Genomic DNA, 18,275 nt, shown 5'->3' on the forward strand with positions numbered 1-18,275 from the left:
GGATACATTTAGACCATCTGCTCAAAGTATTTACAGCAGAAGTGAAATACTTGCAGTAAGTCCTCTCTGTTTTCTTTTATTATTTATTCTTTAAAAACAACCCCCCCCCTGATTGGTGGGCAAATGATTAGTCTTTATGTGCCACCTATTCATAGACTATCTCTATTCTATCAACAATGTTTGTATTTTAACACACATTGCATAAGGAACTAAAGGGCAAAACATGTACCTCAACATCTGATGATGTTGAGGTACAAAGCTTACGATAAATATATTTTTTAACATATAGTGCAGAGCTAAATCATATGGGATTGAAACAACCAAAACCAATGCTAAATGCTCTACAACGTACACTGCCTGGTCCACCTTTAGCTTTGATTATTGCACACATTCGCTTTGGCATTGCTTCAATAAGCTACAGCAATATGAACATATTTATTTCCATCCAGTGCTGCTTTATTTCTCACAGACAGATCTTGTATTGATGATGTGAGAGAGTGACCACTGCACAAAGCCTTCTCCAGCTCGTCACAAACACTCACTGGGGTTCAGATCTGTAGTACATTAGTTTCTGCTTCTCCTTTTTCTCTTGTTTTCTCTGCTTAAAGCCAATGAGTTGTCACTTCTCAAACACACTGACATCTTTTCCATGACCACAGGATTTGTCTTTTTACATGGTTGTTTCAGAAATGAGAAGCCGCTCACCGCAACAGTTGGGTTTAAATACTGTGTTGCAGCTGAACAATCATCACACATGCAGCAGTTGTCCAGCAGGAGGCGTTTTGGACATACAGTGTATCTACATAATAACATGCCGCTAAAAAACTAGCCTCATATGTGATGATTTTAGCCCAGTTAAATTCGAATGTAAACTTTTTTGAACATGGTTTAGTCCCAGCCCTTTCCATGTTTATTTCCTGGTTTAGTCCTAGTTAAGTTACAATTTGAATGTGGTAAGTCAAGGCACCATTGGTCTGGTCCTGTTCTAGTTCTGGTTTAGTTCAGGTCTAGACTAGTTTAAGTTCCGGATTTAGTCTGTGTGTGTGCAAATGTGAACAATTCCATCTTCAAACTGACCCCCAGGTATATTATTGACCAAGTTAGAGCGCAAAGATACAGATGAAATTTAAAGTCTGAATAAAAAAGAATTGGTGACACACAAGCTGTCTTTTACAACACAGAGAGATTGCTTTGTACTGCATGACGGAGCAGCTCACGTCCAAAGCTCTTGTCCGTTATGAGTTAGAACGTCCTGTAGAGGGAGGTATCAGTGCAGGGTGTGTTATCAGGCTGCCTTCTGCATATGGCTATTTGCTGGAGCCTGATGGCTGCAGTGGAGGGTGAAGGGACCCAACAGAGGGGTGCAGTGAGCCAGCGCCGCTTAACTGTGGCTCGTCTGACAGCACGAGAAGAATCCACAGAAGGAAGCAGAAATCACCTTTTCCTAATCTACATGCACACAGCTCCTAATCTGCTCCGGGCATCAACATTTAGTCCATGTTAATAAGATCACTCTGACAGCTGTCTCCACTCTGTCTCTGCGAGAAGTGGAAGTGAGATTTAGCTCTGGTTTAGAGACTGTCACTCTGATGTTATTTAGAAAAGAAAACGATATGGAATCACCTGTCAGGGCTCTATCACAGGAACTAGAAACTATTGTGGCTAATTAGCTCTTAAACTATCCACTGTGTTGAAAAGTGATGGACTGTGTGAAGTCAAGGGACATGTTTGAACTTGAAACGTGAATAAAAGCTGCTTTTTAAAAAAAACATTTTCGTAAAAAAAAAACAGTACATTTCATACATTATTTAGTTTGTTCCAATATTGATTTTTGCGACAGCCATTATTGTGATATCAATACCTTTGGGATGTACAGTGCAGCCCTACTTTGACCATTATAGGCATCTATAATGAGGAATAATAAGGCTCTAACAGTTAGAGCCTTATTATTCCTCATTACAGATGCCTATAATGTTAGTTAGAGTCCAACTAATAACCTTTAACGGGTCACTTCACTTTCTATGTTACATATTGTACATTATATATTATCATTGCTTTTAAATCTTCTCATTCAAACTGTCTGTGATTTGTAAAATGCACTGATTTATTTGACAAACTATCCATGCTTGACTTAAACGGTAAACTATTCATTATTCAGACGTTTCAATTTAATTTTCTTAATGCAACTTAATTTTGTGTGAAATGAAACTTTAAATCCTGCCTGCTTAAACAGTTAAGGTTTGACAAGTTATTCATTAAGTCATTAATGTTCTAATGACATATGTATCCATCCAACCAGGACTTCTGGTCTCTTTTTCCTGATTCGCTTCCCATTTTTCAGTCTCCCCAGAAAGATTTAATCTCCCTCTTGACTTCTTAATTAACCTCTCTCCCACTCTTGGCACTGCCTTATGCCCTCATATTTTCTTTCTGCCCACATTCGCAATGAGCACAGTCGAGCTCTGCAATAATATCGCTTACATACTCCTAGTTTCTGGCAAATTGTATTTGGCGAAGTCACAGCAGCGCTCTATCACAAGTTAGTCATTTCTATTTCCAGCACTGGGTCTAACTTAAATGTAGGGATTGAAAGTCTGATTGAAGATAGAAGAACATAACAGTGCAACAGTAGCAAAAATGCAGTGGTGGAAAGTAACACGTTTTTAACACGTTCATTGTAACATTCTGCCAAAATGTTTGAAGTTTAAGCCCCAGCTTTGAGCAAACAAAAACGTACACCCAAACATACTGGAAACTTAAGATTGGCATTACCCCTGATGACCAAATATCAGCACAAGAGTAAAAAGTAAAAGTACATTTTACACAGGTTCTTCAAAAACTTGACTTAAGTAGATTTTTCATGTGCTACTTTTACTTTTGCCTAAGTAACCTTTTTTACTCATCTGCACTTTTACTAACAGTACTTCTTCCACCACTGCACGTTATATTCAACAGTGAAAAGCACCTTGGTTCTCATGATTTCTCTAATGGCCGAGTCAAACTCCTCTGAATTGTTGAAGTCGACGGTTATGACGTGCGGTTTGCCGATGTACTGTGCTGCATAGGGATGCTGAGACGAGACCTGGGGAGAAATACAACACAAATACCACTAATGAGTTGAAATGTACATAAACTATTCGATCCATTAGCTGCGGGTGTGGTACCTGTCTTGATGTGGGCTTGCCTCTGAAGAACTCGTGGTTGAGAGAGCTGTGTGGGGGGTTAAACTTGGGCTGCAGAAATATGCAACCATTGGCTATTGCCTCTAGAGGAGCGGGTCCTTCATAGGGGAAACCAAAGCCAATGAAGAGCTGGATAGAGAGCATAAGTTCTCATCAAATACATGAAAACACTGTTGACATGAGCGAGATGTTTATGGCAGTAGTCTTGCCTTGGCCTTGCGAAGCAGCTGCTGCAGTTCGTGCTGCGGCAGGAGGCCATGGTTCTTCACAAAGGCCGGGACCTCAGGAGGCCTCTGGGTCTCGTAATACACCGTGCCGTGGACTTCCATGTAACGATGCAGGATCTGAAGAAAGCCTTCCTTACCCTGCTGGTAGAGGGTCAGAGAAAACATGACCACATTCAAATCACTTCTTCAAACTTGCTATTATCACGCAGACTTCTTTTAACCACATTAGATCGACTTTTATTGATTTATTACTGCTTTATTCCTTGCTGCATGTTTTATCTATCTTTTGATTGTTCTTTCTCTTCTATATTGTTCTTGCTGACAGTGCAGCACTTTGTAAACCTTGTTTTTAAAAGTGCTACATAAATAAAGATGTATTAGGATTATTATTATTATCACATATGATTAGGTTGAAACTTGAAAGTTAGTTTTAATCAAAGTAATTCAAACTCAGGGGATCTCACACGATTGCTGGCATTATCATTCTTATAAATCATACAAATCTGGTCTATGTTCTGTATTACCACAGTAGGATGGAGCTAATGCATAGGTCAAATGCTCTTTCTGTTCTTTGATCATCTATACACTCAAATTTCCCACTGATGCATCAATTAATTTATAATAGAGTCCGTTTTTATGGCTCATGACGCGTTTCATAAGCACCCATGGCTTGAATAGTAGATACACAACGTTTTAGTCCCAAGCGGGTCAAGGTTGAGCTGCAGGTAGAACATAAAGCACAGGAGCGTGTCTGTACAGCAAACGCCAACATTAAATCATGAGTAGAGCAGGACCCTGGGCTGAGTATTGAGTGGCTGACCAGTGTTAAGCAGTTTACTCTCTCCTTGTTCCGTGCCGAGCCCCCTGCAGCAGTAATTGGAAGCTGTACCAATCAATAGCTTCCTCCACTAGGATTTTCCCAGCCAATTAGGAGATTAGCTCAAGTGCTAAGTGCAGCAGACAACAAAAATTTGCATAGAGGGAATCACAGCGCGGATTTATTTCTGAGGACGTACGGACTATCAGCTTCAAAGTCAAAGCTAGAGCGCTAATGTCTACATGTGGGTGAGCAATGCATGTTTTTAATCACAAGTGAATTGAGTATTTTACGAGTCTATGTATTAAAAAAGAAAAATAATTAATCAAAACATTAGCATAATCGATATTTAATTAGAAATGCATTCAAATTGATTCCTGTGCAGCGCTCAAAGACAAAATGTGTTTTTTTTGCCAACAAAACTCTTTAAAGTAATAGTGCTTTGATATTAAAAGTCTTACCTGAAGCTATAAGAAAGACCGTTGTGTCGGATCCAAAGGTGCCAGGGAGAAAAGACACAAACAGCAAACATATGTCAAGAAATAGACACTTTAAAGTAGGGGTACAAAACAAACAGTTATTTGAATGTTCACTAGTCAGTGATAAATGTTTCAATTTGTTTACTAGTCAAACAATCATTTTTTAATAGAATAAATGGCTGAAATATGATAACTGAGAGCTTCTAGGTAGAGATCATTTATTAATAAAGAGTATCATTGTTGAACTCAGGATATTATATTTTATTTAACAATGCAGCGGTCTTTTGTATGTTTTGGAGTCTGTATAGTCCAGATAACGATCATCAAATTAGGAAACAATTATTTATCTTGGTCGACTAATCATTGCTGCAACTTTAAACATAAGTAGACATAAAAAAAGGTGTTTGAAAATGTTGCTGAGTAGTTTGCCATTTTAATATTCCTGTTTCTGTGGTGTAACAAACAAACAAATAAACAAATAAAACACCACGTTCCAAGAGCATCCAAAGAAAACCTGACTGAAGTGGCGTGAATGAAAGAAGCGCTCTGGGGAATGCACGACTGTATTTGAAAGGAAGATTGCTTGCAAATGAGATGGGCTCAATTATGGACTCACATTCCAGTGAGCTGTAATGGTCCAACACAGCAGCCATCAAATGTCCCTGCTGTTATAGTGCTCCAAAAAACTACAATACAATACAGGCCGTTACATTCATCCTCAGGTCGGGACCAGATTGCATGTTCCAGTATCAAGTTGGAAAAACGATGAGCTGAACATTACAGTTTATGTACAGCAACAACTAAAACCCAACAATAAAACCAGTAGTGCTCACATCAACAGAAATGTTGATAGAATTCAGTTAACCGGCCCCTGTTTTTAATAGTTCTAAATCAACATTTGACAGTGACTTTCTGCTTTTGTTCTGTGCAGACATGAGCAAACACAACATTGTGAGAGTGTTTAGAAGAGCAGAGGCTCAGCAGCTCCAGGAGCAGGGTCACATGCTGTGAGTGGACAGTAGGGAGCAACTACAGGGACAATGACACAATTAATAACTGTCAGATGTTAAACTTTATCCAAACCTAGTTTCCAAGTAAACATTTTGAGATGTAAGTTTGTTCCAGTATGAATTTATAAATTGAAACTTGGAAAATCTGACCTCCAAACGACTGGAGCACAGCAAATGTTTCAGCAGGTTTTCTTTTGTGGAATTCACTTCGAGCCTCCAGTTTTTATCTAAATAATAAAAACTGGAGTCTCGTATCCCATGACTAGAGGAAAATCTGGCTCAATAATGATAACAAGCAATGGCCTGTAGACTTTATGAGACAGGAGAGCATAGTGCGAAATGGGGATGAGACTGGGGAAGGACATTACAGCAAACTGGTGAGAGCCAGATGAACTCGTGATGCTACAGGTTGCGTACATGAGGCGCTTATTTACACCAACTATGTCACAATAATAATAAGAACACAATTTTAGAAGGGGAATTACGATTAATGTCACATTCAATTTATTTTGTCATTCAGAAAGTTATATTTCATAAAGCTGGCATCAAACTTGAGGGACAATGTTCGACAATGGGAATGAAAGAAAATGTAAGATGACCATGAATAATTATATGAATGAATCCAAAAACATATTTCCCTTAAGTTTACCTTCCACATGCTGGGCTCTTTGCCGTAAACGACCGCCATGTTGTTGACCTTGTTCTGCTGGATGCTCCTCTTCTCTGTGTCGTTGAGCTCTTCGGACACAAACCCCATGAAAGAGTTGTCTGGGGTGTGAGCTGAAGAGAGCGTGAGGAAGCGTGAGGAAGCGAGAGGAAGCGAGAGGGGGCAACGCAAACAAGACAATGACAGTGCAGAGAGTTTGTTAGTGAGAGCAAAGGGAAGACAAGAAGACACACTCAATCTTGTTTGTACCAGTTCAGTGGTGTAATTACTCCGCTAAGTATTATGAATGTGTGAGCGCTATAAAGCCGTCTGCTCGCCACCACTGAGCTAACTTCACACCTTTACAATGATTGATGACATGTTGATGTTCTTTGCTGTAACTGTATCCACATCAGGGCTGAACAATGCAAAGTATAATATAAATTGGGATACATTTAAACAGTATTGTTAAATATTATTGTTGATTGCATGAGGTAAAGACAGAGCACATGTTGTATTTGTCTTTACTTTGCAGCTCATTAAAATGTAATTGCATGTTAAATCATAGCAGTATTTTACAGTTCTATTTAAAGTGTAGATTACATTGCAGAGCTGAATTAGGGCAGATAAGGCTCATTGTATAAAAGTGCAGACCAGGGTTTAGAAAACAGAAACAAAGCTAGTGACATGTTTTTGAAGCATGCTTGAAGGTATGTTAAAAATAGAGACGTCCAACACATTATTCCCAATTAATGTGAGCGGGGAGCCAGACCTGTCAAAGCAGATTACAACAGAAAGAGACGTGTTTTGTTATTTTAAGGATGCTTGTCAAAGTTTATACTGCATCTCTAAGAGAGCAAGACAATTGAGAGCTGACATATTGGTTTTATGATTTGCCGTTTAAAAAAGGTGCGTACATAAAAATACAATATGTAAATTTAAATAAAAGCAGACAGAGGTAATAGGTTCATGTTCATGAATTTGAGGTTGTAGAAAAGATTATATTCTGACTTTATTTGACTCTGGACTAAATGGGTTCTCTTTGGGTTTTGTGTGCCATGGTTTTGTTTTGTTGGACTTTTCCTTCTCTGGTCTTGTTTTTTTTTTTTTTTTAAACGTATAGATAAAAATGCTAAGGCTACCCCAAATAAATTGTCTGTTTGCTGTAACCCGGGCCAACAATTTTCAAGTGGGTCGGACGGTAGGCAAATTCTATTTTTTTTTTACTTTTAAGGCAAAAAAAAAAAGATCAACATTTTGTCATTTTTTGACTCGGAGTGACCACCAGGGGTCAGGCTTCAACACTCAATGACGGAAAACGTCTCTCTCAACCCGATCAGGAGACTAAATCTCACGATTTTAAGATATTTCAATCGACCTTTTGTACGCCACTATCCTTTATTTTGGTAGCGAAGGCGATCGGGGAGAACATGCGGGGGGAACACGGGCGCCGCCATGTTTGTTGTGATGACGCTGCTGGGCGTGTTTCAATCCCAGAATGCATTGCGTAAGACACCGTGATAGAGCGTGGCATGTACTATGGAAATATCAGTGGTGCCGACAGAGTCAACCTAACCTTTAAAAGGCAATCCAAGGACTCTGCCGCGCGTGGTCTATTTTGTTACAGACGCATGTGGAGGACCGGAAATTATTGTGATGAGAAGAATTTTGACAAAACATTGTTTTTGTATAAATTACACGAGATAATTACTGTGTATATATAGTATTGTATATAATGTTGCAAATGGAATAATACCACCCTCAATATCAGAGAATTTAAATGCATTGTAATGTAATTGTTTAATCTGAATGATTTAATTTCCACCACATTGTATTAATTTCATTCACAACAATTCTTATTTCTTATATTTGTGCTACTGCTCTTGTATTCTAATTATTGTATTCTAAAGGTTTTTTGGCCCGTAAGCTTTATTAGACACAACAGTACATGAGGGGATGAGACTGGGGAAGGACGTTGTAGAAAACTTAAAGTCCTTGTGACATGTAATCTGACCTTTAAACAGTGAATTCCATCATATCATTCGGCTCCAGCTCAGTTTTAAACTATAGGTGTTCGGGTGTGTTGTGATGTCACGTGGACTCAATCTATTGACTTACGGAACATGGTCATGTACTGTCTGGAGTCCAGGTTCCAGTAGCCCCAGTTGGTCCTGTAGCCGTGCAGTGTGGCGTACTCCTCGTGGTTATAGGCGGGTTCTGTCCCAAATGTGTCGATCACACGGATATGACATCTGCAATGAGAAAATTATCCTGTTTTTAATCCTCTTCTCCAACTATATAGATTGTTGTACTGCAATAAAACGTGAAGATTGTAGACTAGCATGTCACAAAAATCCCATTTTTACTAAATTATTTGCTAATTCCATTTCATTAAAGCTTTGTCAGAGGTTGCGAGAAAATGAAATACATTGTTAACATCAGTGGCAGCTGAAGAAGTATTATTATATATGTGATATTTTTGACAAACCAAGTCTGTCAGACATAAGATTATCTTCTTGGAATGCTTTACTTGTTTTTGCTCCTGGGATTTCTGACACCAAGGCTGAGATTTCAGGGTAAATATTGTCAGTTTCTTTTTGCAGAGGCCACTGGAAGCTCAAATTGAATTATTAATATCCAATGTTAGCTTCACTTGACAAATGTATTTATTTGGCGAGGGCATTCTCGTATGATTCTGAAAGGTTAAACGTGTTGGTGCCTTGAGATAAAACGTTCCACAGGAGGGAGGAGAAGTAAAAAGGGAGCACAGGGAAGAAAGGATAAGAGCAGGAGCGGATGAGCTGAATATCTATCAGAAGATCAGAGTTTGGTCTAATCTGGGTTAAACGACTGCTCAGTGAGATTTAACAGGCCTGTGGGCGAAAAGAGAGAGGCTGTGTCAGCTACGGGCTACGTACAATGCTCTAAATAAACACACAGTCAGAGGTAATGGTCATAGAGCCCTCACGGTGATTTATAGTGCCCTAAACAGGAGCGGAAAAAACACAAAGTATCCGCAGAGGGAAAGACTTGTTGTTCTTGTCTTGTTGAACCAAAAAATAATTAGAATTTACATCAGATAACTCAATCATGTTCCAATCCTGTTACAGTATTGATACAGAGGCTAAAAAAACAACTGAAGTAAAAGTATCTCATGAAAAAAATCAACTTGAATACAGGATAATTAAGTACCCCTTTAAAAATGTACTTTTACTTTACTTTACTTTTTATTACAGACCTGGAGACCGATTTAGGAAACAAACAAGGTGAAATTAATGAGCTGATTTTGGCGAACAGAAACAACTGAATCCATTTCATAATATTATTATATAATTTAAGAAAAGACAGAACTTACACTAGTAATAGTACTTTTACTTTTGTACTTCATTTCTTTCTACCACTGTGTACAACTGATTATTTTTTACTATCATAATATCTAAAGGTTTAATGCAAAAAAAAAACAATTGCGAGGCACCACTGTATATATCTCCATGGTGAAAGTTAACAGGCCGCGTTACAGGTCAGATCCACGAAGAAGCGACCTAATAAATATGTTTAATGCTATATTTGGGAACATTTCAGGCAATAACATGTCCATGGAGACAAGCAGGTGGTGAACCTCCATCAGCGTATAATAAGTAGACATGACATGATCGATCGTCATGTGTAATAAAGAGGGTTTCTGCTGGTACCACCGCATCGCATATTTATGTGGTGTCAAAGTCATGTTTAAAGTCATTGTAGAGTGTAGTTGAGATGATGTTGTGTTTGTGATAGGCCTCTAGTGACTGCTGAACGTCCTCCTGTTACATACATGTTACTCGTGAGACAAGCAGATACATGACATAAATATCATGATAGAAACATTTCATACTTTAAGATGGGAATCGGTTTCATCATTCATTTAATGTAAAAGAGCGTTCGATTTGGCATAAGTCTGGGTAGCATCGGCCAAGTGATCGAATTTGAGCAAGGATAGAGAATTCTGTGTCTATGAATGTCTATGGCAGACCCCAAACGGAAAGTTACATAATGTTCCTTTAAAATACAAGCAATGTAATGCATTTGAGTAGAAGAGAGCCTATTTTTTAACATGTTTCTACATGTTAGACCATTTTATGAGAGACTCTGTGTGCTGAGGAGTGAATAATCCTGCCTTTTCCATCTATCATTCATCATTCATCTGCCATTAGCTCTGCAGGTGTTGGGCCCACTCTTCAGTCATCTGTGCGTGATCTGCTAAAGCACAGCAAAAAGAGCACACGGTCTGTTCCAGTGTTTTCATCATATTTTTAGTCGAGGTACTGATTGACAAAGAAAGAAAGAAAGAAAGTATGATTTTTTTATATATATATATATATATATAATGTAAACCTTAACATGCACGTATGTTACCATATATGTTTTATTTACTGACATGTACACATTTATAGTTATATGTTTTAAAACAAGAATGAATGAAAAAAGAATAAGCCAAGTCAGCTGTTGTAAGGGTCAGATGTGTATAAAAAACCCTGAGGTCGTGGAATACAGCAGTCAGCAGAAAAACTACACTTTCAAATGCCATTGTGAGCTAATGACACAGAATCATTCAGATTTCACTATGTATATTGAAATATTTACTTTATATTCAGTGCAGTAAGTGGGTAAGCAGCCAAGTAGACAATTAAGTCATGTGTAATGTTTTGAAGACCAGTGGATTTAATTAGAAGCACACAAATAGCTCTCAATTTTAATTTAGAAGAAAATATTATTTCAGGCCACAAAATGGCTTTATCGCACAATGGTCCAGAATCTGCCAAATGTATTCATTTATTTTTATTGATTCAAGTGCAATAGACAATGTGAATCTCCAAATTGAGTCGTATATGACAGAGGTTGGACCGCAGCTGGGCAAATACTGTCCAAGTAAAATAATGTAACTGCTGATTGTAACATAAAGCTACAGTAATTACAGCCAGCTGAAAGCCCCATGGCTCCAGCGCTTGATTAATGATGCCTTTCAGCTAACAGTGCTCGACTGGACTAAGCTGAGAATCCAATAGTGGAACTGTGGGAGGAGAAGGGTCCACATTGAGTCTGACCTGGACCTAGACCTTTAGGCCATGAAATTAAATAACTCAGAGGTTCTTCAACTGTGTTAGTGGGCCCAGTGGTAGTTCCATGGTCATGTGGAATGGCTGGGTTTCCTCCACAGAATGTTTATCATAAAATTGCAAAATGTATTATAACATTTAAAGGCCTTGTAAATTGTTTGACTTGGTTTACTGGAGAAGTGAACTATGTATATAATGGATGGGACAAGCTCTCACAAGACAAAATTGCCACAAAATTGTGCACATGAGTTAAATGATTTTTCCCTGTGTGTTTACATTTAGCTTGGAACAAAAGCAGGGTTAAACTGGTGAGTAACTCTGGTGATAGAGTTCCCCCTGCAGCTCCCTTGTGAAAATACAATGTCAGAAAATAGTTTTATTTCATTTTTTTCACGCCCCCACCCCACGTTCTTTCTTATACTCTTATAATCACTAACAAAAACATTTCACACTGCCAAATATTAAAAAAGAGCCTTGATGTCGGGTTGATGTCGTTGCAAGGTTTGTTTTCTACCCAGAGACAGCAGGGGGCAACAATAGACCCTTCAAACCACAAATACATATTTAACCATCACAAGGACTTACAAAGATGTTCAGTAAGGTGAAAATATTACTTAGTTCAGCTTTAAAGAGAGTATGACAAGCTTTCATGTTTTTGCAAATATTACTCTTTTTGGTGGTATAATATTTTTTTGTTAAAGTAGTTTAAAGAAGTAAGAAAGAAGTTTAAAAAAGCAGGAAGTAATGCTGAGTGAGTAAAACAGAGTCGCTCTATCTACTGTATGTCATCAACACAAAACACGCCATGTAAAATGTAGGGACAATTTTAAACAGACAGTTTAAACATTACATTTACAAACTAAAGAGTTGTCATAATGATAATAACCATTGTGTATTTTAGGCAGGTATTAGCCCTTGTTGACAGTATGGTTGTTAGGTAACACTTACATTTTAAATCTAATTATGTTAACTCTGTTTCAGTGCACTTAAAATGCGCTTTAAAAAAAAAGAAATACATAAAATAATCTTGTGTCTCGTGGGAATTGTGTCTCATCCCATCCTTGGGAATATGAAAAGAAATACACCGCAGAGCAATAATATCTAAAGGGACATAATTACTAACAATTTAAATCAATAGAAATGTATCAGCATTCTTTATATTTTAAAGTTAGCATTTGAAAAAAGCCTCAAGTTCAGAACATCCTTGTTGTGAATGTGCCTCTTGCTATAAATGTTAGAAAAAGAATTACATATTTCTGCTGTATTACTAAAACATTGGAATCATCTATTCAGCAGATGCTGCGGGCAAAGAAAAGGCAGCGTGGTGCAAACAGCAGCAGTCCCATTGTGTTAGTGAGAGCAGAAATCACATGTGGTAATGACTGAACACACCACGCTGACCTCAGCAAACAATTAGATGCATCCGGCAGCTCGACTGGCATTTCTTGAAATGTGCTGTTCAAAGCGTGAGGCGAGAATACAGAGAATCGGCTGAAAAATAACTTTGTATTGTAACTGTACCAATTTATTAACTGGGGGGAAAAAGAAAAATGTGTTTTGCCCGGGTTTGGTCATAATTCCTTTGTAAGAGGCCATGTATTTCCATGTTTGAGTGTTATTGGTTCTGACAGTGAAAGAAAGAACATAAAGTCAAAAGTGCTGTACAAATACAGGGGTAGAATGTTCTATAATTGCAGACGGGAAAACATGAGGCTAGATTATCTTTTTATAGAGTGAAACATCAGAAATTCCCACCAATTCTTTATTTTACTCCAGATCAAAGCTTTTAAACTTTTGAAATGTAAGTCAACATGTTAAACTAACTTGCTTTTAGATACGGTAAATTTAGGGGCCAAATAGAAAGAAAATTACCTTTAAACTAGAAAATATACATTTTTAAAGACATTATTACGATGGCAAGTTTTGCACAATAAACAACTCTCAAGGCTTGAGTTTGCATTATTTAAAGTTTAAAATAGGACTCTTTACCTTGTCTTTACCTTATCCACTTAAGTGTACATTTGAAACATAACTGTACTGTCTAACCCTAACATAAGCGTGTGCAGTGTTCTGAGGAGACGTAACATTTTAAAAGCTCAAGCTTCCATTTTGCACAGTACCCTGTTATGCTGCTTAGGTCCCATGGCTGCTGTGGCCTAGTTTTTGTAGCACTATCACAAGCCATTAGGAACACTTTCGTGATGCCACACACGCTGCAAAGCTTTCATTAAATGGAGCTCACGTTTCTTTCTTCAAACATACTTTCAGGACCATGATTCTTTGATGGATATTTCTTTTGTCAAGGCGCGTCCTTGTCAGAATAAATCTAAACAGCCCTCCCACGAACAGAGAGCTGAGACTAAACCAAGAATACCAACAGTTCACAGATTGGAACTTTGATTGAACCCACATTTATTTATTGAGTCATGTTGACATGTGGAGTCTGCCACCTTCGTCAATGACAAAGATCAGAACTATATTAGCCCAGACTTCAACTCAAACTTTCTAATTCGGGAGACCAAAATGCCTCCTGATTTTTCCACTTAATGTTGGATAGAGATGGTATTTTAGATAAACACCAAACAGTTCTAGCACAGGGGTAAATTACCGGTATGTATCTATGTCTCACTGACAAACATTAAAAGAGATATGGATTTCTAATGAATTCCTAAAACAAATAATGTGTTCCTGTGATATCTTTCGATCAGGCCACCTGATGTGCAAACCATAGAAATGAAAAAATGACCTTGAAAAACATCCATAATGAATGGCTAAAACTGTGCAGACGGACTGTGAGCTTAACAAGCCGAGTGAGTTACTGTTGGGCATCTGGACAATGACAAGCGTACCTTATTACTAGCCATAATGAATCCATAAACACGGCCAATAAAGAAACCTGCTAGCAAAGGAAATTGCACACAGCCCCATCTCCGCACACAGAGCAGTTTTACACTCACGCACAGACAAAAGGCCTGGTACTCACTTATGTTTCTTCAGCGAGAGCCCCATGTGTTGCTTCATCTGCTGCAGGCCATGGTAGTCTGTGTAGATGAGGTCAAAGGGCAGCGGGCCAGTTAACGGGCAACTGCCTCTGCCGGGAGGCACGCCGAGAAATCTGCAGCGAACAGGAAAAGTATGTTTTTTAAATGAAAGATTTACTCCATGGTGTGCACTGTGAAAAATCCACTTATAAAAGCTCCAAAGCATCCATCCTGCTTTTTGTAGCAGAAACAAAGCAATGGTGAGATGTACAGATACAAACAACTAGAAGAAAGAATGTGACTAACTGGTGCTTTCAAAATGGGAAAGACAAGTTGTTGAAGCTAAACTGTAATCATTTTCACACAGAAAAATAAGTGGTTATAGCAACAGAAGTGATGACAACCCAATCAACATACACTCTAAAGTACGGCTTGGCTCACATAATCCTCCCAAAGAGAGCTCTTTAAAGATACTGTTGCAGCGAGAAGCATCCTTCAGCAGCACTAAAACCAACATATAAAGCAACTTTGAAGCACTTATAGATCATTTTTATTACAAAGTTGAAAAAGTACATGCATATTAAGGTAGAACATATGAGAAAACACACCAGTGCAAATGAAACTGCCTTTCAAAGCAACAGAGAAATAAAAGGTGCACTACGTAACTTTTCAGATGGAGGGTACGCATGGTAAAACAACTAACATCTCCATGGAGACAAGCAGGTGGCAAACCCTCCACCAGAAAAGTTGCATAGTGTACCTTTAAAATGGAAGGAAATAGGGAGAGTTATGTCAAACGTTTGTTCAACAGGAGAAAAGTGTGTAATACAATGTTGTGCATGATTCACATGGAGCTGACATCCCACACTCATTTCCCTTAGACGTCCTCAAAACACGTGATGCAGCTGCACATTTAAATACAGCTTAAATGCCTTCTCTAAGCTGCTCTAAGCTGCTCTAACCTGCTCTGACCTGCTCTAACCTGCACTAACCTGCTCTGACCTGCTCTAACCTGCACTAACCTGCTCTAACCTGCACTAACCTGCTCTGACCTGCTCTAACCTGCACTAACCTGCTCTGAACTGCTCTAACCTGCTCTGACCTGCTCTAACCTGCTCTAACCTGCTCTGACCTGCTCTAACCTGCACTAACCTGCTCTGAACTGCTCTAACCTGCTCTGACCTGCTCTGACCTGCTCTGACCTGCTCCGACCTGCTCCGACCTGCTCCGGCCTGCTCCGACCTGCTCTGACCTGCACTAACCTGCTCTGACCTGCTCTGACCTGCTCCGACCTGCTCTGACCTGCTCCGACCTGCTCCGACCTGCTCTGACCTGCTCTAACCTGCTCTAACCTGCTCTGACCTGCTCCGACCTGCTCTGACCTGCTCTAACCTGCTCTGACCTGCTCTGACCTGCTCTAACCTGCTCTGACCTGCTCTGACCTGCTCCGACCTGCTCTGACCTGCTTTAACCTGCTCTGACCTGCTCCGACCTGCTCTGACCTGCTCTAACCTGCTCCGACCTGCTCTGACCTGCTCTGACCTGCTCTGACCTGCTCTGACCTGCTCTGACCTGCTCCGACCTGCTCTGACCTGCTCTGACCTGCTCCGACCTGCTCCGACCTGCTCCGACCTGCTCTGACCTGCTCTAACCTGCTCTGACCTGCTCTGACCTGCTCTGACCTGCTCTGACCTGCTCCGACCTGCTCTGACCTGCTCTGACCTGCTCCGACCTGCTCCGACCTGCTCTGACATGCTCTGACCTGCTCTAACTTGTGTGTATTGTATTCAGGGCCATATGTAAAGACTTAAGAGCCCTATATTCTGTGCAGATTGGGGGCATCACAATATAGAATTTTAGTGTTACGATAATTGTGAGAAAAAACATCACAATTTAAATATTATTCACGATTATTGAGACTGTGACTAAACAACAGTGAAATCTTTATTTCTCTTTCATTCCAGTGGTCTGACATGTTACTGTTCCTGAAGTTTGTGAACAATTGTACAAAATGTTACTTCCTGAAAGACAAAATAAAGTAAGTGACAAAAACAGCCAGCTACAAAAAACTTCGATTTAAGTCTATATGTAGGGGAATGGAGATGGACATTCCACGGCCAGATAACAGAAAATCTCTCTTTGAACATTGGGGGTTTTTCGTTCTCCCTCTCTCCCTCACCGCAGGGAGCCGCTGTGACTTTTGTGATAACAGATCTTCTCCCCAGTCTTACAGGAGGACGCCCCGATGTAAACTATGTTTTATGTGATTATGCCATGAATGTTTGTCCGAATCAACTCCCTACACCGCATGTTTCACCTTGTGTTACGTATTTTTCCACTGTTTAAGGTTTTATATTCCCAATGCTTTAACTCGAGTGCCCATCACAGGTGAAAGAAGATGTAAAATGTATCTACCTCAAGAAATAATGTGCACAAACTGCCAAAAGTGTTTAACGTGTAAATGTTAAAACAGGGTTCAATGTTTTTACCATCATTATTTACGTTACTCCAGTTTATTTTCTCGGCCAGGAAAATGTTAAACAGGAAGTTTTTGCAGTAGCGCCCGCCCCTTTTGCTCCCAGCATGCCCTGCGGGCTAGGTAACAAGAGGATGCGCCAAGCTGGAAACTCTCTCTTCTCTTCTCATCCCCTTTGTGTTCAAGCCTTTGTCTTTTTCTCTTGGAAGCCGTCTCCACGGACGAGCCTTTCACCTTTTTCCTTTGTCTCAACAAAAATTCCGTCCGTCACGTGGTCGACAAGGCCATGCCAGCCCTGGACTCTGAAACCACCTGAAACCACCTGGAACTAAGCTTAAGCGCTAAACCGGGCAGAGACTTTCTTTGCTACTTAGTTTCTCTTCTTTTTGAAGTAATCTACGCCGTTTACGTGGATCAGCGCTACGTTCTCATCTGAGTAAAGGCCGCGTAAGGAGCTAACACGCCGCTAAAGCGTTCTACCGCTAAGGAACTCTCGGATATCGCCTCCGTTGCCACCGGCGCCAAGGACCTCACAGCACGCCGCTGCCTTCGCCGCCACACCGCTCCACGCGACGCCTCGCTCCACGGCCGCCGCCCGCTTCATGAACCTCGCTGCACGCCACTGCCTTCGCCGCCACACCGCTCCACGCGACGCCTCGCTACGGATCTCGTCCGCGGACAAGGACCAGCCGGACCGAGTCTCTACAAAATCGTAAGCCGAGTTCAGTGTGCGGTTCTTTGTGGCGTGATTTGGGTAGAGCTCAGCTGTTCCTCCTCCCTTTAGCTTCTCACTTTCCCTCTCTTTTTGATATAGATTAGCATAGACACGTTTGATTATCAAAGGCAAACCCTGGTTTAACATTATCTGCATGAAATTTGCTGTCAAATCTGATATAACATCACCTGTGATTTACCTGTGCGCATTTCTACTCCGGTGTTTTTGATTGCCCTTTTGACAAATAAACTACACGAAAGAGTTAATGACTTTGTTTGTTTGATTAGACTGTGTGTAAGTCCCTGAATCGTGAAACACCCTTCAGACCTTTTTTAACGAGCGCGATTAAGGACCGTATCTTAGCTCTTTGGGTTTTACCCTGGTGCCCCGTCTTGTCTCGTTTCTGCTAAGAAATCTTCCTAATCATAAACTGAATACCTGTAGTTTGAGACCCTACATATTTGATGCCCCCGAGTGAGCCGATTAAAACTTTTCATAGTCTTTGAATCAGATTAGTACTCATATAAACTTTTGTGGACGTTTGAACTCAAACTGTATGCTGCTGTGTCGATGCTGGAATATGAGACTGCTTTGTGAATTTGCCTGCGCTGTAACGATGCTTGGATAAACCGTGCGCTGCTGTTAC

General features: G+C 39.9%; 2 protein-coding genes across 2 annotated transcripts in view; one reads left to right on the plus strand and one right to left on the minus strand.

Annotated features, from left to right (window-relative positions):
* The window catches only part of LOC140377137 (ATP-dependent RNA helicase DDX39A-like), a 312,983-nt gene that overhangs the window by 97,954 nt on the left and 196,754 nt on the right, over positions 1–18,275 (plus strand). The window lies entirely within an intron of this gene.
* LOC140377146 (alpha-1,6-mannosylglycoprotein 6-beta-N-acetylglucosaminyltransferase B-like) overlaps positions 1–18,275 on the minus strand; it is a 142,684-nt gene that overhangs the window by 10,890 nt on the left and 113,519 nt on the right. Inside the window, exons 9-15 of the mRNA XM_072462460.1 lie at positions 14,441–14,572; positions 8,480–8,613; positions 6,365–6,495; positions 4,688–4,693; positions 3,392–3,550; positions 3,165–3,311; positions 2,966–3,082 (exon numbers count right to left, since the gene is read on the minus strand). Coding sequence (XP_072318561.1) covers positions 2,966–3,082; positions 3,165–3,311; positions 3,392–3,550; positions 4,688–4,693; positions 6,365–6,495; positions 8,480–8,613; positions 14,441–14,572 — 826 coding nt within the window. The remainder of the gene's footprint in view (positions 1–2,965; positions 3,083–3,164; positions 3,312–3,391; positions 3,551–4,687; positions 4,694–6,364; positions 6,496–8,479; positions 8,614–14,440; positions 14,573–18,275) is intronic.

This window comes from Eucyclogobius newberryi, unplaced genomic scaffold, assembly GCF_026437365.1.
Source record: "Eucyclogobius newberryi isolate DKJ021-1_F unplaced genomic scaffold, fEucNew1.0.hap1 SCAF_4, whole genome shotgun sequence".
Taxonomy (NCBI): domain Eukaryota; kingdom Metazoa; phylum Chordata; class Actinopteri; order Gobiiformes; family Gobiidae; genus Eucyclogobius; species Eucyclogobius newberryi.